The 24,008-nt window shown below is 33.4% G+C and overlaps 1 protein-coding gene across 2 annotated transcripts in view; it reads right to left on the reverse strand.

Annotated features, from left to right (window-relative positions):
- Positions 1-24,008, reverse strand: part of LOC129798958 (putative ferric-chelate reductase 1 homolog) — a 43,135-nt gene that overhangs the window by 10,262 nt on the left and 8,865 nt on the right. For both annotated transcript variants that reach the window (XM_055842491.1, XM_055842490.1), the window contains exons 2-3: positions 2,123-2,580; positions 787-1,633 (exon numbers count right to left, since the gene is read on the reverse strand). In XM_055842491.1, coding sequence (XP_055698466.1) covers positions 787-1,633; positions 2,123-2,559 — 1,284 coding nt within the window. In that variant the 5' untranslated portion in view covers positions 2,560-2,580. The remainder of the gene's footprint in view (positions 1-786; positions 1,634-2,122; positions 2,581-24,008) is intronic.

The following is a 24,008-nucleotide window of genomic DNA, read 5'->3' on the forward strand; positions in this document are numbered from 1 at the left end:
GGAATCCGTAATAATCTATGTACACTAGAGGCATTATGTTCAAATTAAAATCAAATTGACTAGCTTTGTGTATGAAAAACTGTTAAATATGATTCCAAAAGCCTCAGAATTCTATTCATTCTATTACTAGCAAGTAGACAGTCAAGTTATTTATTCGAATACTTTTGGCATTGCTCCCAATAATGATTCTTAAACGAAAATTCATTAGTTCTCCATTTGTAACTTAGTTTAAATAAATAAAATAAATTAATAATTACTATATTGTGCTATTAAATTGAACTCTTTTAAAGTAATGTCTTTTTTTTTCTTTTTTATTGTGACTAAAAACATAGCCCTGCTCAAATCATAAACTTTCTGATAAGGCTTCTGTAGCATATAAAATAAAGTTTAAGATTAACATTAAAAGCACTACTTTTCAGAATTAACATTGTATACCAATCGGTTAGCAATTCAAGTATTTCCGCCTTAAAAGCTATAAATCCAAATGCATACTAAAATTTATGATACACCCTCTACTTTGCACTCTGCAAGACTATAAACTTAAGTGGGAAAAACCGACTAAATTTGCTGACGGAAATTGTGTTATTTCATGTGAATCGAAAAGCATAATTGTTAACTGTGGTAATTACCCTATACGATATATCATCAGCAAGAATCAAAATTGGCAATTAAAGTGGATAATTCACTCAGTTTTTTTCATTAATCAGCAGGACAGATTTAGGTCTTCTTAGTATCACTAAAAAATGAATATTATTTCCAATAAAGTTGCAAAATATAAAAACTTACCGCAAACCATTGATCTTTGCCGCACATTTGACTTCCTACCCAGGTCTGTTTGAAGTAGCGCGCAACGAGGATACCAGCTGAAGCAGTGCCAATCCAAGCGATCAGCATAAAAGCCCCATGGAGTCGGTAAAGGAGCACGGAAGCTGCCTCGAAGTTGGTGGGATCTGTGAGCCTAGCACTCCGGCTTGTAGGTCTGAAGAGGATGTCATGGAAAGCGACGCCACTGTCCCTAATACTGCTGCCAGAAGCCAATAGGAGGTAGTATTTCTCATTGAGGAGATCAAATGTCTTTCCCATCACCGTGCTCCTTGCATCCCTCTCGACGTTGCAGTAGATAACACCATCGGTATAGGAAGCATTTTGGAGACGCAAATGACTTCCTGATTGTCGCACAGCATTGTAGGGTCTAGCAACGGTCCATGAAGCATAGACATTAACCTGACCAGCTTGTGGAACACACTCAATCACAGAATCCTCCATCATTCTGTCATCTGTTGATAGGCCAACAGCGACGTAGGCTGGATTATTGTGACCGGATTTGATTTCGAAGAAGAACCTCTCTCCCCTGGCAGTCACCGTTGCAACGGCTTGGCATTGTCTCTGCTTTAGGCAGTTGTCAGGAACGGCGAAACAACTCTTGGTCGATCCGCAACCATCGTAAATTGGATCTGTACTTAAAATATTGGACGCTACAGGACTAGGTTCATACACTGGACGGGTTGAGGTTATTGGACGGCGCGTTGTGGAGATTCCGCCACTTGGTGGGGCACCTCCTCTGGGCACAACTTGAACTGGGGTGGATTCAATGCCTACCCAGAAGTGAGAGTAGTCTTGAGCAACTGTTGCACTACAATGGGAAGAACGGTGAATTGTAGAATTTGAATCATCATAAATCCCCTAAAGTACATGGTCTTACAGCCTTATCACACTTGCACATTAAAATTTTAATGTGATTCACATTAATTGTTGCTGGTGAGAGTCCAAATGTGTAATTTGCGTGTTTGAATCATTTTATATTCAAAATTTGATCTATTTGTTGATAAAAAGGTAGACTTGGCCCGCAAAATTTGATATAAATTGATTTATAGCATTAATGCGAAAAAATTAATGCGATTTTCTCTTTAATTTTGTAATGTGAAAAATATTTATGCTTTAGGTAACTTTAGACTTATTTTTGCAGGCCAAGTCCACATCTTTATCAATAAATAGAAAAACCCCAAATATTAAGTGATTCAAAGACATAAATAACATATTTGGACGCTCACAAGCGACAATTAATGTGAATCACATTAAAATTGTAATGTGCAAGTGTGATAACACAGAATATAAGGCTTACTTGAACACCACCGGTCCCAAATAGTCTAATGGAGCTTCCCACTCAACAGCAATTCTAGATTTCCCCTGTGGAGATACATGAGTGACGGTATTGTCCTGCCCATTGCAACTGATGAGCTTTACAAGGCCATCAGAAGTGGGATTAAAACGGCCTACAACTGAATATGGCGGTGTAACGCTTCTAGCATGAAGCATAAAGCCTCCAAACTTGAGTTCTGGAGTGATTCCTTCAATCTCTACAACAAGAGTCTGCCCCTGACCGATCACATTGACCGTAGGCTGAACTTCAAATGGTGAAATGTCATTCTGTGGAGGGATTCCGCCACCGTGAAAGGGCATGAGTGTGAAGCAAACAGTTTCAGGGGCGCCATTTGGCAGAGGATGACTGAGCTGGAGAAAGGACGAAAGGACAGCACATAGGAGGATAAAGGACAGCATTTTGGCGCCTCACTCTCCACTCTGAAATTAATGAAAAATAATATTGAAATTGCATCTGAAACGTTGCAATTCATAATAAAAGCCCCACTCTGGAGGGACAGGTTAAATTAACTGACTGGACAATGTGTCACCATAACTTGGTTCATTCAATTTTCAACTATGAACCAATAACTGGGTTGGGTAATTAACTCTTTCTCCCAAAACACGGTGAATCATTGCTAGAATTGATTGGAATTTACTGGGATGCTGCATTTACACCTGTCATCAAAGCTTTTGACCTTTCTCTGTAATGTTGCAGCTCATATAAATTTCTATATTAATTATCTTCACCACAATATGACACAAGAGGTAGATTTGTGCTCATGACGGTTGTACCATTTGGAATGTCTTGAGGATATCCACTCTGTGACATCCCACAAGAAATGCATAGAGAGACCATACCGAGTAAGCTTTCATAAGATTGAGAAGGTAAAAGGGATATCTTGATAGTGGCTTTTGTGTTAAGAGAAATGACGCAAGGAATCAAAATTTAGGTAACACATAAAATCGCTTCTAAAGACCAGCTTTAAGTGCCTCCCTCGAAAATTTGAACATGAGAGTACCATTGAAATTCTCATAAATAGTAATGCATTCCACACGACATCCCGCATATCTCTCAGCATCTACCTTTTCACATATGAATGAATTTCTACGTTGCGATGGATGCCACAGAAATTCCCTTTTTTTCCTGCTGAATAACACGTCAAGCTCTAACTTCCCATACATCATTTCTTGCAAAGAGAGATTCTTTCGATATATACCGGAGAGATTTGAGGAAAAGAAGTCACGGGGTGCAATCACAAGGGATACACTCAGAAAAAATTAAGTTTACTCATAGGTGTTCAGTACACCATGGTATTAAGTCTAGAAACATCTAAAATTATAACTTTTTAAAGTGTGTTTCTTATATAGGGTATTATCAATTTGAACCGTGAGTAATAGATCACTTACAGTAAATTGTAGGGAAATTTATTAAAAGACAGCGTAAGCTAGTGACCCCATTCCCTCTTATGCCCTATTGTAATCCTGACCAAAACCCTAAACGCATCTCAGTCGGAGAAAAATTTGAAAGACTTGACCACTGATGTAGGCTTAGAGTAGTTGATGTCTTTCTTTGAGTGATTGTTGCTCCCCGACGACTTCCGGAATCTCCTATTGTTGACTTACAATAGAAAGTTAGTGATAAGTTAATATGACCCCATAGAAGCAGAGCAATATATTTTACCCCAGGAATTATCAGACTAAGCGCCTCAATTTTCTTTTAGGGTAAGTGTACCAAATTCCGGCCAGCTTGCAATTCCGGCCACATTTTTATTCCTCAAATTTCCATCAATTTTTAGTTTTTGCATATTATAGAGATTATAACTATGCAGTAAATTAACAAAACATGTACCTTCGATAAACGAGAAGATGTTAAAAAGACTTTGGAAGGATTCTGGAAGGGCAAGGAACTATGAGAATGAAGGTGGCCGAAATAGGCCACCAAAGCTATGTCTACATTTTTATTCATTTTAAAATGCATTTAAAATGATTTTGGAGAAAATGAAGACGACAAACTATCTACAAGGTTCCAAGTAATACTCCTTAAGAAAAATTAACAAAAAAATCAATTTTTTTTTTGAACTTGAGACTGGCGCTTGCATGCAACTATGCCAAAATTTGGCACACTTACCCTACCAATAGAGGAATTCTGTAACGATATGACAATGTCATATGACAAATTTTGGTTGTAAATTCATGAGCAGGACAACAATAAGACCAGTGAGTATAAAATCGCTATTGCAAGAAGTCCTGTGAAACTTCCATATTTGATATGAATCGGTTTTTCAAATATTTTAGAAGAAATTATCACATAAAAATTTATCATATGACAATGTCATACGGTTATAGAATTCCCCTATAGGAGCTTCTCACTTAAACAATAAAAATTTACAATGTCTTTTTCAATTACTTTATTTGCCCTGTTTGATTTTTATTGACCTATTGCAGTCCTTTTGAAGTAATGCCCAGCGACAATAACTTTTTATCTTGTAAACATGTTTTCTACATTTCAATGGGAGTGAATGAAATATAGATCTAGTCATCTCGCTCACTCTCACAAGAAATTTTGAAAACATGTTTACAAACAAAAGTTATTGTGCGTTGGGCATAAAGTTTTATTTTTCGGATCTGCCTTAGCTCTTCAATTATTATTAAATATTAAGCATAAACACCGTTCAAAACCGGATTTAAACCGTTTTATTTTAAAGCATAGGAAAAAAATTATACAATATCATATCTCCAATTGCAAGAATCTGCTGGTCCATTTTATACCATCCTGAAGCTCCTCCCCTCAATGTGAATACTTCTTCGGTGTTTCCGGATTTTTTGGGCAAAGTCGATGCATTTTATTACGATTTTATCACATGTGAAAATGTCGCCTTCCAACTGCAAAAGTCGAACCTGAGATTTCAGCGTCATAGAGCTGACTAGTACTCTTACCATCCACTCCACGAGATCCTCGATATACCGATTTGATTTACGAAAATACTGGTTAAACGGTATTTTCTATTGTCGTAATGGACTAAGTCTCGGACGCGCTTTTGATCAATTCCAAATAGAGGTCCTCAAAAGTCTGAAGTCGTTATTTCTAATTCTTTGGCCACTAGGTCTAATGTCGAATAGACTTACTTTATGACGTCAAAAAACTTAAACTTCAAATTTTCTAAATTCTAAATTTAAAATTAAAAATATCTTTTTAATTAGGTAATATCGATGGCTCAAAATATAAAACGAATAATTCGCGAATGGCCAACTTTACAGGAGAGATATTTCAAGTTGAGATTTTACATGCTTAGTACAGGATTATCAAGATTTGAAACCCCTGTAACTTTGGGAATAATTCCCTTTTCTTTCCGATATATTATTCACATGGGCACTCAATGTGTCAAGTGGTAGAGTACTCGCTCTATGTTGCAAGTGTCTCGAATTCGAATTCCCTTTAGGTCACCAGGAATTTTTCTGGCATTAAAGGTATTCAGATTGCATCAAGTGAGCTTCACTGCACTTGATTCCACGGGGCATATGGGACTGACGGACTAATAACATATCATCTTGTATAAGAAAAAAATAATAATGTATGTCTATAAATCCCCTAGCGGGAAGGCCTTGTTTCTTCATGGAATGTTGTACTAGCATTTTTATTGTTATTATTATTATTATTATATTTACAGGGAAGGTAGAGGGTGTCAAGTATCCGAAGAGCGAAAAACGAATTTTGCAAAAAAAATCGACTTACGAATTCGACTTATATTCTGACAAGTCGATATTGCGTACTACGGTCAGCCGAACTCGATTTATACGACTAGGTATTTTCAAAATCAGGATTATTCAAAACATACACCCTGTGAACTCTGCGAATATTTAAAATCATTTACAAGGGGAGGAACCCAACTGTCTCCCTCGGATCGGGATGAAACTTGGCATGTATGTAGGGTCCATATAGAAAGTTAAGCAGCCACTGGCTTTTTACTGTGCGGCCATTAGAAGTAGTCATTGTGCCTATTGGTAGTCACGAATTTCTTATATATGAAAGTTTCTTTTAACATTTGTTACTATTTTTCTTTGACCTGAAAATGCATTTTAATTATGTTCAAGCTTGGTTCGTGAGTTACTGATAAACGTCAGAACCCTTTCATGGGATACACCTTTATGGTAATGTCATAGGTCATCCGAATAGACATATTATACTTCTTCAAGGAAAATAATATTTTTAATATCAGCGAATTTTTCTTTTTGATTGTTTAAAAATAGCAAATGGGAAAATTTTCCTTTTCTTCTGTTCCTGCTGGAACCCCATTTAACCCCATTATAAACGAAATGTTAATTATATTTGTATTAAATTTTCATTCATTTTTCAATAATTATAATAAAACTGGTAGAAAATTTCATAAGGAACTAAGCTGTCTTTCTAGTGAGATTTCTTGAGGTACACTATATTATTTCTTCTTACAAAGCGGTAGGCTGACAGTCCTAAATCCTATTTTTACAGAATTATTTAATATATTATTTAATAATCTTTGTATTTATTTGAAAAGGTTCTGAGTCGTCTTTTGCAATTTAACACTTTAACACTAAATCTTCCAAGATCCGGTTAAATTGACGGGTTTAAAATTAACACATATTTAAACGGTACAATGTCACTGTCAAACTTAATATGTTTCTTAAAATATACATGTAATATGTTTTTTAGTGTTTAAATTTCAATTTTTTGCTCTTTTCCAATACAAATTCGTTGAGTATTCTACCCTACCGCGGTTTGTTACCGAAATACGACCAAAAGCGGTCGGTAGGTTTAGTGTTAAAGAACAGTTTAATTGGTTTTATACTATTTAATCTTCTTTGATAGGAGAATAAATCTGCTCATCAAAGAAAAACTCGATACTTTTAATATTCAGATGCATTTTTAAATGCTTTCGGATTATAAATTTTTAGTTGATAACACAAAATCTGATAAATTCTTACAGTCAACCCATGAAGAGGCAGATCTAACACATAAGTCGTTCATAACCAAACATATATTCTCTGATGGCAGGAACATTCCCTTGCAATGGATAAATTTATCATCTCCATGATTCCCTCTTACGTAAAATAATCAATATGGGCTGCAAGAGTGATTTCCATGGGATCCTCCTTCGTCACATTAACACTCCATTTTCGCCCTATATCTAAAACCATCCCCCGTTGGGCATTTGGCAGATATGAGGAAAAGGTTTTACTCCCGGAGAGTGCACTTAATGTACACAAATATGTGCCATGTTCACCAATTTATTCATGAAACATGCGTATAAAATATTCACAAAAAACATATTTCATGCTGTTCCCAGAATTATTAACACCTGCATCGATTGTATTAAAAATTGAATGCGATTTTTGTATTGTTTATTGATCTGAAATACATAAATATTTTCCTAAAAGAGAATTGAAATATCAATTAATACGCTTCCAATGTCCTCAGTTAAATTATTTATTGATACTTTTTTTCTCAAAATAGAATTGACAAACTGAGTGGTTTAGTGAGATAAAAATTCTGTGAAAAAAATATAATTGGATTAAAAACTTTTTAATCCTTTTTCACAATAACTGACATTTATCATTGGACAAATTGTTCATTAAAGGTCTCCGTAAATAATTTTAAATCAGGCTTCAAATTAAGGCAATTCTGTAGTAGTCCTACGTGTCCTAAAATAGCATTCAAATTACATTTTAGTATGGGGTAAATTAGGGAAGCAATTAATTCCATGGCATATCATTTACAATTTACTTAGTCTTCATCATCAATATTGCACCAGACCTCTCATCAAAATTAGCCGCTAATGGACTATATTTAGCAATTGTGCTTCTGTTGACACACCAAATACTCAAAATTTCAACAAAAAAATATTGTAGAAAGCCACTCAATGTGGTTTTTATTAACACCAATCAATTTTATTTGTTCTACTCGCAAATTATGTCGTGCCTGCGGAAATCTAACCCCGAAAAAAAACCTAGCAATTCATTTGCATTTCACTCAGTGGATTTTTCGGCGATGATTTGAGTAAAAAAGAGTACGGTGGAGATTAATCGGGTAGACCACAGTGTTGGGTGTTTATATGGTGAAGAAGGACGCGCGACAGCGCAGTTAATCAGTTGAATAAATGACCTCAGACGCCGGCCCGTGGTCAGAGAGAGAGAGTTCACTGAATACATAGGGTGGGTGGTGATTGATGATGGGTGGGAAAAGTCCCATTCACACTCATAAACACGCTCCATCGATTCACTTCCGTACACCAGAAAACCTTTATCAGTGACGCTCTTATTCCTGTTTCTTCTGGGTCACGAATTTACTTAAATGGAAGACAATAATAATTATGAGAGACAGAGTAAAGGCACTGCTCCTCTAAATTTAGGTAGATGAAGATAAAAAAAAATAGGGGAGACTGGGGCAAAATTTGTCAAAACTAAAATTTCTAAAATAAAAGAGACTGAGGCTTGAAATTTTTATTATAGATAGCCTTCATAAACCTTCTTAAAATTGCAAAGTTTGAAGGGATTAGAGGAAGGATTATGTAAAATGAAAAATAATGAAATTTTGAGCCTTATTATTCGAATATTTGGCTTACAGAAAATATTAATACGGATTTGCTCAATTTAAGCACATTTCTCGTTCAGATAGAGAAAAATTATCTTCGACAAAATTGTAGAGGAATAAATTTCCTATAAAAATATGTCTATTTGATATTTTTAACGTTTGCGAAAGTAAAACGCCACAAATTATCCGAAGGCTGACAAAATTTGCCCCAGCAATTTTGAGAATCTCCATAAAATCGACTTTTAGAAAATGACTCGAAAATCACATTTCTTTCGAGATAGGGGAATATAGTCTTCTGCAATGTTGTAGAGCAGTAAATTTCCTATAAGAATTTGCTCATTATAAGACGTTTAAGTTTTCTCAGAGCTCGTGAAAGAATTAAATATGCGTTTTGACAAGTTTTGCCCCAGTCTCCCCTATGATTCTTTTTTAAACAATTTGACTAAAATAACTTTTGTTTCGTAAGGTAAAGTGCATCTCAGACAAACGCCGCTATAGACCGAAAGAAGATATTATCAGAAGGGGTCAATTTTCGAACAGTAAGATACAAAATGATGAGTTGTTGACGATATCAGTGTACACATTAACAGTTTCACTCAATTTTAGTAGCTATTTGTAATGCATTGTTCCCTTTGGCCCCATTATAGGCTAACCTTTGTCTTCTTCCCTAAGAGATTTGCCGATTTTAGATTTAGAATATTCAAGCGATTCAAGTCATACCCTTTTCTCCCCCTTTATTCTTATTTGATGCTGGGAACTCTTTCTTTAATATCTTTAAATGGATAATCCCGGTAGTCGTCGGGTGGGAGAAAATTCAGTCCAGAATAAAAATTCTTTTCTTCCGAAAGCTTTCGGTGCTCTAAGCACCTTCTTCAGTGGCTGTAGAAGTAATTTATTTTTTTATTACAACGTTTATACTTCTTTCATATCGTAATAAAATTTTGTAAGTTGATTTTATTGAGTCAGTCAAGCTATGCGTACTTACTTCCCTTCCTGTTCATTTTTTTTCATGGCATCTAAACACGTTAAAATACCTTGTCAAATCATTTTAAATTGTCCCACAAACTAATACAATCATGTATACCAAATAATCCGTACAGATCGGCTTCTTAAATAGCTTTTGGTCTTTCTGTCCTCTGCGTCAAAATGGACCTTCCTAAAACAGTTAAACTAATCCTCGCAGTTGGATCTTAATGGTGAATTTAGGGTGTTTCAAAAAAGAAATTGGCACTATTCTCAGGATGCTCTACAAGATGAGACAAGAAAGTTTTTCTTCGGCGACCATATGATGGGACGCTATTTAAAGGTGGCTGAACGACCCTTTACGTAGAACAATCTTCTAATCTTACACTACAGAGAGGGTCGTTAAGCTACCTTTAAACAGCGTCCGATCATACGATCGTCGAATCATTATCTCATCATGAAGACCACTCTGAGAATAGTGCCAAAAAAGTTTTTTTCTTGTTAAAACACTATAGTAGATATCCGCTGTAGGTCTCTTCAAGCATAAACAGTGTTTCACTTATCTTTTTTTCTTAAGTTAAAATCTTGAAATAGTACGTTGGGTAAAATCTCTTTTTGGCGCAATAATTAACATCTTTATTAAAATAAAAAAGTTTGTTTTTGAGATGTTCGGTATTGCAATTGCTTATTATTGACAAGTGCGTAAGCCCTAAAATAAACAAAACTTGAGACATGTACAGGTACACCGACTATATATCATGTTGGTTGGATCAGCAACTGTACTAACTACAATTACTTTGTGTCTGCATTCGTTGCAAACTCTAGGCAGCAATGTGTCATTTGCTACAAATACAGACACAAAGCAAATGCAGTCAGCACAGATGTTGATCCAACCGACTTACGACTTAATCTCAGAGACGACCAAAAAAAATAATGATTAAACTACATTCCCATCCGTTTGCCACTAAGCCGTCTCTCGACTTAAGCCATAAGTCTGTTATGCCGGCATCAAACTGGAGATTTAGCCTAGTTTCCGGAGGTCTGAGAAATCTAAATAACAAGCAATTTTACTGATTTTTCAAAAACTAACGGATCATCTGCTGCTAATATCCAATCCTAAATAACTATAAGAACTTAAGCCAGATGGCTAAGCCTTTGGTCTGAAGCCCGTATTAGCCTTACGGCGTTATCACACTTGCACATTAAAATTTTAATGTGATTCACATTAAGTGTCGCTTGTGAGCGTTCAAATATGTTATTTCTGTCTTTGAGTAACTTAATATATGGGGTTTTCTATTTATTGATAAAGAAATGGACTTGGCCTGCAAAAATAAGTTTAAATTTACTTAAAGCATAAATATTTTTCACATTCAAAAATTAAAGAGAAAATCGCATTAATTTTTCGCATTAATGCTATAAATCAATTTATATCAAATTTTGCGGGCCAAGTCGACCTTTTTATCAACAAGTAGATCAAATTTTGAATATAAAATGATTCAAACACACAAATTACACATTTGGACTCTCACCAACGACAATTAATGTGAATCATATTAAAATTTTAATGTGCAAGTGTTATAACACAGTTAAATCCTTAGACCCTTAGACGCTTAGATTACACAAGCGTACACAACACAAGCGTACACAAGCGATTACACAACAAGTAAGATTGGAATAAATCAACCGTCGTCATTAGCCTTGAACTCAGAATTGGAATTTTTAATTTTTGTCACAAAATATTTAACTACTCTGAAAGAAAAAGTTTTGTTAAAAGATTATATATATCTTGTTAAAATGTTGTCAAAAAATGTTGTTTATCAATTTGACAAAACTTTTTCTCATATTTTATATGGAAGAACACACTGTTGACAAACTTTTAAAAACATCCAGCTGGCCGTCGCGTCGGCTTGATGATTTTTTTTCCATATTCTGTGGGGAAGAACATCCTTTTGACAAACTTTTCTTGTTAATTTGACAAAATGTTCTTTTCAGAGATTTTCAAGCCTTTTTCTTTAACGCAGAATGTTTATCTTAATGAACCTTACACAAGCAAATAAACAAGCAAAAAAAACATTATTTAATTATTCATAAATTATCGATTATTTCGCATCGAGTATAATTGAATGTAATAAATGGAAAATATCCATAAAATAATTAAAGCAATAAAATACATTTTGATCTTTATCTCAGATCTATTTCCGTGGACATTTTTCAACTCTGCGTGAACTCTTAACATTGAAAGAGTTCCTCAAAGGCCGATATGAATCAAATTCCGGAGTGTTAACCTCGTCCAGACGTTGACAGAGAAATTTCTTATGTAAATTTGAGATGGTGAAACGGTGAAAACTTACTTAAGAAATTCACCTTCTTTTTCATGTGAAATATTTTTGGCAGTTTTTCATCACACAAAAACCCGTTTCAAAGTTTTGGAGAGTCCCCTTTTGAAAGCCAAATGAGATATATGCGGACTTTACAAGTGCTTGGAAAATGTTTAAATGAAAACCATTTCACACTTGAGCGGCACACATAATGCTATGTGCAAGAAGTTTCAGTATGGGGCAACAATTGGGATATACACTTTCAATGCTTTTGCACACCAAAGTTGATTCATTTTGCTTAAATGTCCGCTGCTTGAACCTTGAAAAGTGCCGGAATTGGAATAACCATTGAAATTGTATATAGTACTATATTAAATTGCCAAGAGGCTTTTTGTGCCTTTCTGAGTGAGAAATCAAACCCTCAATTTGATCGAATTTTATTGCTTGTGCAGAATCATCATCTTCCTTTTTGGCTCCTCTTGGAGGGCATGAATCACTCAGGGATTTCCCGACTATCGAGAAGAACATTGACCGTTGAATGAATCACTCTTGTTAAGCAATAGGATTAAACATTTGCCTCTGTGACAAGAAATTGTCTCACAACCGCAATTGTTCATGCTGAGAGACACGAAAGGAAGTTGGATTGGCCATTCATGTCGTACAGGAAATTATTCACTTTTTTATTGGCTTTGAGATAAAAATTCAAATTTTGTCCGAAAGCATTTTTTCGCGTATACAACCTGTGTATACTATATTGTGTCTGTTTTGTGCCTCTTTTTTTGCCAAGCAATGCCCCAGAAATTTTCCTCACGGACGCTTTTTGCGCACAAATTAATGGAAGTGTGCAAAAATTTACAACAAATCGAATAAGAAATCCATACCAGCCGACAAAATAACGTCAGAATATTAACATGAAAAAGTTTGAGAAATTTCTGATGACTCGTGCAAGAACTCAAAGATTTTATTAGCAATTTTTTGCCCCTATACTCTGCTATTTAGGTTAAATGGTTAAATAAATATTTCACTAATTAGAAAAAAAAGTAGCCCCTCGACGGAAATTGAGATGATTGCAAAAGGAGGAACAATTTAATTAAGTTCCTTTCCATTTTTTTCTCATCAACAAACATACCAATTTCAGCGGGAAGGAAGTGATTTATTTGGTTTGATTTTTGTGCTGAATAATAAAATTTTTGCAGAAGAATTTTTAGCACAATATTTCTGGTCTCCCCTAGAATTAATTCAATATGAATTTCTACCCAATATCAATAGCAATATTTTCTGAAATACCTTAAATATAGCAAAGGGGTCGATAACTAATAAAATATTGGTAACATGGATTGACGCCTAATTAAAATACTGGAAAGTGCCCATGCTTTGTACGGTCCGAAGCTTCATAATGGGTGCAAACACAAGTAGAGTTTGATTCTCCAATAGTGTCTTGGATAAATGGTAAATGGAACTCTATTTGCACAAAAAGCCGTTAATGTTCGTGAATTCAAATTCAATTTCGAAATTTCATACTAACTTTTCGAACAAGGTGAGGGAAATTTATCAAATATCACACTAAAAAGCTGGAAAAAGAGTTACTCAGTGATTATAGAGTGATTAAATAATGAGACAAGAACAATCTATCTTAACTATCTTAACTAGAAATGTGCTTAAATTGAGCTAATCAGTATTGATATTTTCTGTAAGCCAAATATTCCAAAAATAGGGCTCAAAATTTCATTATTTTTTTTTATTTTTCATAATCCTTCCTCGAATCCCTTAAAACTTTGTAAGTTTAAGAAGGTTCATGAAGCCTATTTATAATAAAAATTTGAAGCCTCAGTCTCTTTTATTTTAGAAAATAGTGAATATTGAAATTTTTGTTTTGACAAACTTTGCCCCAGTCTCCCCTACCTTAGGCACCTTGCGGAATTATCGAGAAGTAAGAATGTCTCTTTTTTTTACTTTTCAAAGAGATCTTCGCATTCTACAAACCCTACTTGTGAACGATAAGAATGACTAATTTTTTCCTATATTTTTCAATAAATGTGACTCATTGCATCCATATTTTAAAAACTAGGCGAGTGTATTCTGTTTTTAAAATATATTGCTGAGTCACATTTATTCAGAAACATAGGAAAAATTTATTCATTATGAAGCATGGGACCGTGCAAAGCATGAACATTTTTCCCTAATTCTAGAACTGCATTAATTTGCAAGAAAGAACTCGATTTTATCTCAATGATCAAAGGACTATGAGAATCCAGGTGGCCGAATTATTTACTCAAAGCTATCTCAATATTTTTATTCATTCTAAAAATGTATTAAGAATAATTTTAAAGAAAACAAAGACAGTAAACTAAGGAAAAGTAGGGCACCTTTGAAATTAGGCTTTTTACTCCTATTTTTAAATGAAACTGGATTTTATCATTATATAATTTAGCTCAACAAAGCATTTGTGAAGATAAATCACATCACAATAAGGCTCGATTCTAGTTAAAAATAGGAGACAAAGCCCAATTTTAAAGCTATCTAACATCAAGGTGTCGCACTTCACCCTACAAAATTCCAAGCAACACTCCTTAAAAAGAAGTAACAAAAAAATCAATAAAAATATTACATTTCAAATTTGAGACTTTGGCGCTTGCATACAACTATGCCGAAATTTGGTACACTTACCCTATTCACTCTTAACAATGAGAAAAATCCGAAAAAGGTAAAATACCATTCAGGAAATGTTAAATTTACCATGCAGCATTGATCCGAAATCGGTGTAAATATTACCTTTAAAAAGGTGTAAAATTAACATTAAAAAGTGTTGATATATTTTTACACCTAAAAACTATTATATGAGGAAAAAAGTTAATCGCACGCTCTTTTTTTCTTAGTGTAGAATTCTAAAATCTTTCCCCGACTGAATAAATCGTCGGTAGCATCGACCGTTGTCCTATCTACATTTCGTCGGTTGCGGCTACCTCTGTCGTATCTGCATTTCTTTTGTGTCAGCATTTCACGCAAGAGGGGACGTCTGTATTGTAGTTGCTTCGAATGCAGAAACAAAACAAATGCAGATACGACAGAGGTAGCCGCAACCGACGATTTCTTGAGTGTCAGCATTTCACGCATGAGGCGACGACTGTATCGTAGGTTGCACCAAATGCAAGCGTTATTTGTTACAAAAATCGCTGTATATTCGCTTTTTATATACTTCTTTATATCCCCTACCTTCCCTGTGAATATTATACTTGAAAGATAATTATTTCTAAAGTTATAGAGATTTTAAATCTCAAAAATCATATAACTCTGCATGTAAAATCTCAGCTTCAAATCGCTCTCCTGTAAAATTTGCCTACTGCGAGTTATTCGTTTCTTATTCTGAGCGATCGAAATGCAGATACGACAATGCTCGATACGAGCAACGAAATGTTTATTATTTTGAAATTTAGTACCTCAATCTGTTTAATGAGCAACCCCTTGACATTTTACTCTTTACCGAGATATGCTAAATCATACTCAAAAAAGAGAAGCTCAAAATAATTTCATTTTCTCTGTGTTATTTTTCTTTTTTTCAACTCCAAACCAAAATGTTCTTTTTTTGGTACCCATTTGTAGACGATTAAAAAAAGTGAGTAAACATTAAAAATGAATAATGGCCACATGTATAGAAAATTCTCAACAAGTGAAATATACAATTGAATGTTATTCACACATTTTGTCGTAGCTCGAAAGTACTATGTATTCTATGCAAATTGCTAAACTGGGCGGATTATGCAATAAGTTTAGAGAGACAGTTAAATGACTTTCGATGTTATTATATCAAAATACATTCCATGGAAACTTTCGGTGGATTGAGGCAGAAAATGAGTGAGCTTTCAGTGAATGTGACATGAAAAAGGTATTTGAACTGGCCAATTCAACAACTGTTTGAGAGAGCTTTAGTGCATGAAATGGTTCACAATTGAATATTTGTTTATATAGTGGATTTGGTTTATATTCTAAACAAACACTGCAATGTACTAGGGACATTAAAAATAAATTTTCAATGAAAAGAATTGATATTTGATTAAAACGTTAAACACTGATTAATTACAACACCCACGAGTTTGAATTTCTTTCAATCCATCCATAGATTAGAACAAAGCTCTAAAAGCCTAAAGTCTCCTTGGCTGGAAATTGTCTTAATGAAAGCTAATTATCACTTAGTTTGACACTCACAGACTTTTGAAGGTAATTGATGGCAAATTTTGCACGTTTTTGCAGTAAAAAGTGATATCATTCTCAATATTAATGCTCGGAATTTTTTGGTGGCTTCCTCATCATCCCACGATTTCTCGATGACGATTTTGATGGACTTGTTAGGGAATTAATTACATTAGTTTGTTTACAAAATAGTAGGTGCAATAATAGTGATTTTGGCAAAGCAACTTGCCAAGCTTGAGGTTTTTTTCTATAATTTTTTGCTTCGTAATGGTAAGAAATGTGACTAAAAAAATTAATGAATGGGTATTGAAAGTTACATCAGAATAGAGATTTTGCTGATTAGATATCCATTTATCAATTGGCCAATTCAAAAGACCACAATATGGATGATGAAAGAAAGTTTATAATTTTGCTTAAAAGTAAAATGATTGATTTTGCGAAATTAAAAGTTTCTCAGCAATATTAGCAGCTTTGTCCATTCAGTTGCTCACAAAATTTCCCAATGTTTTCAATAGGATATACTTTACAGCAAAATGTATATTAAGGTATACTCTAGAAAAAAAACGAAGGTCTCTTACTTGATACAAGATCTTATAATTTTCTCATGCTAGTACATAACACGTATATTATTAGTCACAGAAAATACTTTATTATATCGGTACTTTTTTCGAAAAGATTTTTATTGAATGCCTTAATTTACAATAAAAGGAGTAACAACTAAATTGTTTTTTTTATTTTCTTAGCATGTCTTTGATTGTTTGATATTTCAAGGAGAACAAAAAAAGGAAATTCTATTTCTATGCAATTTCAAAACTTTACTTTAAAAAAGTATTTAAGAGCGCGACATAACAAATTGTAATTGTTGAAATATATATTGTAGTTACGTCCTCGAGAGGAACTGTACCATATTTCGGACAAGTTGCATAAAAGCAGCAATGTCTTGTGCTGGAAATATATTTAATAAATAAAAAAAGAAGAGGAAGTAATAAATGACTTTATTACTTCTTTTCCGGGGTGTTTCTTGGAACCCTTGAATGTACCAAGTAAAATCATATTTGTTTTCTATAGAATTATTATTAATATATTTTAAAATTGAATTAAAATAATACCAGAAAACAAAGAAAAGAAAACGAATATTTGAGCAGCTTCTGAAGACTGCAAAAGCCAAAGCGTCGCAGCTTTGAGGAATGTACGATCTCACGAGATAAAGTTCTCCGTGACTTATTATCCCTTAGTATGGCTCTTGAGTGCACCCCAGCTTACTACCAATATTAATTATTTAGCTTGAATTCATATTTAATCAAAAAATCATTTAGAAATCGATGATTGATTAAAAACAAAAATGCGGACTTCCGGATATATTAAAATCTTATATTCAAGTAATCTTAATTCATATTGGATGCTGTAAGATAATTTTAAGAACATAAACATCTTACATTAAAAAATTGATAGAAGGAATGAATTATGATCATATTCAACTGATTTTTTAAATAAATCATCCTAATATCATATATCTAAAAATTGGAGAAATCATTGAAATCGTTTTTTAATTAAATCAAGAAGACGGTTTCGGAGAGAAGCTGGGCAGAGGGAAAAAACTTGTCTATTTAATTAAATTAAACTTAATTCACTTAGTTATTTTCACCTCAAATCCACTTGGTTTAGGCTCTTACCGAGGCTACCGACCTCTAGATAATATTGACTTATAAGCATGGGGCTCACTGAAAACCGAACATCGATGTCTCCTACTGTTTAGCCCCTAGTCTGGTAATAAGCTTATGGCTTCCGGGACTTTTCCAATGACTCTTCTAGTCCATCTAGTTCGCAGAAGTGAAGCTCTTTTGATTATCATTATTTGTACAATTTTGAGAAACCAAAGAAGTGGTCGATATTGCATGCTGTCCGAAATTTAGCACAGTTACCCCTAGTTTAGACTCTTTCACAATAAGCTTGAAGTTTGATTGAATAAGCCTAACATTTGAAAATTCGGAAAAATTATAACAATAAAAAAATTTTGAGCTTTTTTTACATTTTCTTCTGAAGTGAGATAATAATTTTGATTAATTTAGTTTTCTAAAAACTGTGATTATATTTCGTCGCTCGTTCCAAAGAACTAACATATCTAAATCCCGTGTATCTAATTAATTCCTAGAAAAATATACCATATACACTTGATAAGAAATATTTGCCCCAGCGTTTTAGAAAAGTTCAATAAAATGAGCTTTAAAAATTAACTCGAAAAATATATCTCCATTCGAAATAGAAGAAAAAAGTCTTCGGTAAAGTTAGAATGGCAAGTTTCTTATAACAATGTGTTGATTATAAATCTCTCAAGTTTCCCATATGCTCGTGAAAAAATTAAATATTTGTTTTTTCACAAAATCCTCAACACCGAATAATTAAAAACATTTTTGTTTGTTTTCTTTTTTTCAATTCTTAGAAAAATCCAAGAGAAAACAACCGAAAGTTTTAGAAAGATCCTTAATGCTTCATTATTAAAATATATTCCATATATTCTTGAAATAATTAAATTCCTTCACATTAAAGATGGTTTGTAGAAGGCAGTGGGATACCTTTGACGTGGGATACCTTTGAAATTGCGCTTTTTCTCCTATTTTTTAAGTGGAACTGACCCTTACCGAAATATAGTTTAGAATCAATAAACCAATTGTGAAGCTAAATTGCTTTATTTCAAAGGTACCCCACTTTCTTCTCCCTTGAATTTAGATATTAATTCCATTTTTAGGTCAGTTCTATCCTCAGTAATTAATTCCAAACAGAAAATGTCACTTCAAAGAATATCTCATAAAACATCATTTGAAATTCAAAAACAAAACTATCTTACTAAAATAATTTCTAGTATAAAGCATACATGTACGATGTGACTCACCTAATCACATCATTAGATCAATTTATGAAAAGAATGCAAAAAATAGAGTCAAGGGTATTCTCTCACGAAATCAACACATATATACCGAAGCTTTGTCATAAAGCACAACGTAAAGAAGTTTAGATAAAGTCCAGCAAAAATATTGCTCTTTTAGCTACAATAAAATTTAGTGACAATTAATTGACTTGATTAATAATGCATGGGAGCTCATTAAAATGTCCCTTGAGGTTTTCCTTTTAATGGAAAAAGTACCACTTTAGTTTTGATTGGCTATAAAAGCAGTGGTTTGTTAATGAACCTTATAATTTGGAGGATTTTCCCAGGGAAATCACCTGAAAAAGCACTTTCCTGAGTTGGAAGGAGAGAAGGCTAGAGACTTTCCCATGTGGAATGGTTAAAGGTGAATGTACTGGGAAATGCTGGTGCGAGATGTATACAAGAAACATTTCCTCAATGACAGAATATGCGGGAAAATTAGCTGCAGAATTGTGCGTTATGTAAATTAAATAATTGTTCTTCTCCAATGATTTTTTTACCTCTTTTTTTGGTGCTACTAAATGTTTTGTCATGCTTTTATTGTTTCATAACATTGACGGGTTATTGAGATTTTTTAATGATCCATTAAATTTCTGATATTTTCCCTCTCACTATTTGTCTTCCTTGTTCCCAAATTGGCAAAAGTCATAAGAAGCCCAAAGTTTATTTGCTTTCGGTAGTTCGCGTGCATTAAAGCATGAAGCAGTTTTTTATTGTTCATTTTGAGAGAGAAATTTATGATTTTATTATGAACAGAATCTCCAGGTAATTCTCCTGCAAGTGCTCCACAAATTGGCGCCAAGATTTCTGTTTCCGCACAAAACACAACCAAAAAATAAAATCATTGAATTCACGAGAAATGAGTAATCGTAATGCTCAATTGAGCTAAAGTTCAATTTCTTTCAATCATTTATCAATACATGAAGACCAATTCTGCAGATCATGTGGTTGTTCAACTCAATAGTGTCATTAAGTCGTATTTATAACTAATACAATGGATACCCCTGTCTTCCTCCAATTCAAACTGATAATGATGAATGAACTACGATAAGGAACTCACTTCACTCGAAATCTCTAAAAATGTGGAATTATGACAAAAGTTTAAGAGTTTTATCAATTGAAAAAACAATACCCATCTGCTCTTTAATTTCATATCTATCACACAATCATACTAAGGTGATAAACTTTGATTCTTCTATGATAAGAATTCACCTAGTCACTAGGTTAATTTAAGAAATCCAATTGAAATGTTAATTTTTAACCATGTTGTGTCTTTCTTGGAAAATTTGAACAACCCCCTAATCGATTAAAATACTCCTCTAAATTCTTCGAAATAGCCTCAATAAATGTCTTTGAGAAGGATTGAAGAGAAAATAAAGTCATTGAACGATCGATAACTCACTTTTTATTAACTCTTTGAATTTATTGCACCACACTCTCGACTGTGTATAGTGAGTGAATGCTAAATGCTAAATTAGCACATTTTCGAAAATTTTATTTGGAATTTATATTTTGCACATATTTACCTGGTGAGATATTATCACTTTAATGAACTGCGGGTTCCCCAACAGCCAGAAATATGATTTTAAAAATTTATTTAACAAATAGGATATTTTTCTCAATTTCTGCAAGACAGTGCAAATATTGTTTTTCGATCTATTGAATAGAAAATTGTGCTTTTATTTCTTATTTGAACTTTACAGAAGCAGAGATCTCATTATTACTATTGCTTTGTATGACGTAAAAAATAAATATGAATTTCTAAATATTTGTTAAACGTATATTCCTTTTCTATTTTCAAACTATTTACATTCTATTTTCATTTGTATTCAGTCTAGACAGTTTTGGCTTATTATAAAAAGATCAAAATTTAGATAGGGGAATGTAGGCATGGTTCGCACAGACTGAACCTTCAAACGATACGAATTTTCTCTTTGTTTGCAAAGAGCTAGGTCGTCAAATCTTACCCATACGATAGTTGATTATTAACCTCACAAGACGAGATGAGAAATGGTAAACCAGCTCTTTGCAAACAAAGGAAAAATTCGCATCGTTTGAAGGTCCACTCTATGCGAACCATGCCCACATTCCCCTATTAAGTACAATTTTCGTTGAAATAATTTCAATCTAATTTTGATGTAGGGCGAAGTGGGGCACCTTTAAAATTAGGATTTTTCTCCTATGTTTAAGTGTAACTGAGCCGTATCATAATTTAATTAAAACTTCTCAATTTGTTTGTGCAGCTAAATTATATCACTAATTATAGCACTAATCGAATTATATCTAATTCGATGGAAGAATGTTAAAGACCAAAATATTAACAAAACAAAAAGAAAAATTTATCAGCTCTTGTAACCCTGATGAAGAGGGGATCAATCTTAAAAATATCGTAAAAGGGTAAAACAAAAAATAAAAAAGGTATAATTATTCCGTCTATAGCCAATAATCTTTAAGTCGTGAATGCTCGTTTTTATTTCAAGTTTTCTACTAAACAAAGTGAAGTTTGTTCGGAAAAATCTGTATAGATTTTATATACATTTCAATAAATAATTTTAAAAAATGCAAATTAAATGAGTGAAAATTGAATAATTAAAACAATCAAGCCATTTGAATAATTGTCCTAAGTGTAAAATCGATGTAAACCCCGGCCTAGAAAATTATAAATCTAATAGTCTTCAGACCAAAGGTTAAGGCAGTTAAGGAATGGCTTAACTTCTGTTGTAATTTCTTGTCAAGAAATATTTTAGTAAAATCTTGACTTAAAATTGGATATTAAGCTCAAATCATCCACTAGGTCAAAAAAAAACACTAAAATCGTTTGTTATTCATTATTTTGAGACGTTCGAACCTAAATATTCATTCTAAAAATTCGCGTTTTTTTAGAAAAAAACCTTTCGATTTTCTTTTATAAAGATTCAAATCGCTTTAGTAGAACCGAAATAATGATCTCGAAAATACCAAAAATAAGAGAAAAAAAGTTTTGCATAGGGGAATGTTGGAATGTTTCGCACAGAGTGAACCTTCAAACAACGTAAATTTTCTCTTTCTTAGCAAAGAGAGTTCGTCATTTCTTAGCCGTAAGATAGATAATTATTAAGATCATGAAATGAGATGAAAAATTGTAAGTCAGCTCTTTCCAAACAAAAAGAAAATTCGCAACGTTTGAAGGTTCACTCTGTGCGAAACATGCCTACATTCCCCTATTAAGGGAAGTTTGGCATGCTTCGCACGCGCGAACCTTCGAACAATCCAAATTTTCTCTTTGTTGGAACTCTTGAACTCTTGTGTTGTTCAAATACAAAATATCCTATCAAAGATACCAAAATTATGAAATTATCTGCGAGATATTTCTTAAAAATGTTTTTTTTTTTGAAAAATTTAAATGTAACAACCCAGGTTTCAGACTGGAGGTTTAGCTCAGTCTCTGAAGGCCTTCGATGCTAAGTGAAGTGGGTTCACAAGATATAGGAGAAAGTGGTCTGTCTTTGAATGCGGCAGCCTTTGAACATTTATTTTTTTCTCTTATTTTCCAAAGCAAAAATTATATTTTGTTCATCGAAGTTCATAGAAAATAATTAGTTGTATTGACTATAGTTTAGAGCGTTTAGGGTTTTCGCTTTGGAAAATAAAAGAAAAATTAAAATATTCAGAGGCTGCCGCATTCAAAGGCAGGCCACTTTTCCCTAATAGATTAATCCTCCTTAATATCCAATCCCAAGTCATTTTTTTTTTCAAAAATCCTTACTAACAATAAATTAAAGAACTTAAGCCATATACGAGTATCTAAACTTTAGGTCAAAAGCCGTATTAGGGGAATCTACGAATACCATTTGTCATTAAAACGAATATTATTATGACATTCAAAAGCTTTCTCGAGAGTGGAATATCTACAAGAAACAGAAAATCTCTAAACTATATAATATTTATTGCTCTCTCATGGAGAGCAATTAAATTCAATTTCAATAACAATAACCGTAAATAAACTTCTAATTTATAAGCTTCGAAATTAGAATAAACAAATTGAGATATCAGTAATTTAAATGTTTCAAAAATACGTCAAATCGCTGACATTCAAAATCTCTTTTAGAAACATTCAAGAAACACGAACCAAAAGAGATTGAAACATTGAAATTTTTGCCAACATCTCAGTGAAAATTCCTCTCAAATTTACCAGTGAAAGCTTTTTGGGTGAAAAAAGCAAATCTTTGGAATCTGGCCGACACAGCCATCATGTGAATGTAGATCACCAGCAATTGTATCAATTCTTTTGCGCAAATTATCTTATAAAGATTAAAAGAAACTCAGAAGCTGGAAAGAGACTCCGTAACGGCAATAACTTTTCATTAGCAATGCAACGTGAACCTGTACACCTATAATGATTTTTTCCTGCCATTAAAAAGCATACTAACACACATGTCCAATTTTGAGGTGGGGACTTGGTCAAAGACGGTGATCGTGTGTTTTGTTGAATAATTATGATGATTTTTTCATCTGACTCCACGCTTGACGAACCGGTTGCTTCGGAGGAACAAACCTCTCCCGACTCTGTTCACCAAACCCCAAATACTCTGACGATGATGCAGAAGAATTGGGCCCTCCACATTCCACAAACACTGACAAAATTTCTTCGGTGTACCTACTCAGGTGAACAGAAAAGGGGTAATCAGTCAGAAAACGAGAGATTTCAAAAATAACTTTGGATAAGATTTATAGAAAAATTTAAGGAAATACTTTTCAAAAATATATAACAAATAAGGAATGAAGTTGTAAATGTGGTAAATTTTATCTGATTTAGATCCGTAATTGACTGAAAACAAATTTTAAAATTAATCATGCCTTCGACTCAAGCTGTAGATCAGGCAAAATTTCGTAAAATCAAAATTCACATCGCTATATTTCTAAAAAC

The sequence above is a fragment of the Phlebotomus papatasi genome, chromosome 1, assembly GCF_024763615.1.
Source record: "Phlebotomus papatasi isolate M1 chromosome 1, Ppap_2.1, whole genome shotgun sequence".
In the NCBI taxonomy this organism is placed as follows: Eukaryota; Metazoa; Arthropoda; class Insecta; order Diptera; family Psychodidae; genus Phlebotomus; species Phlebotomus papatasi.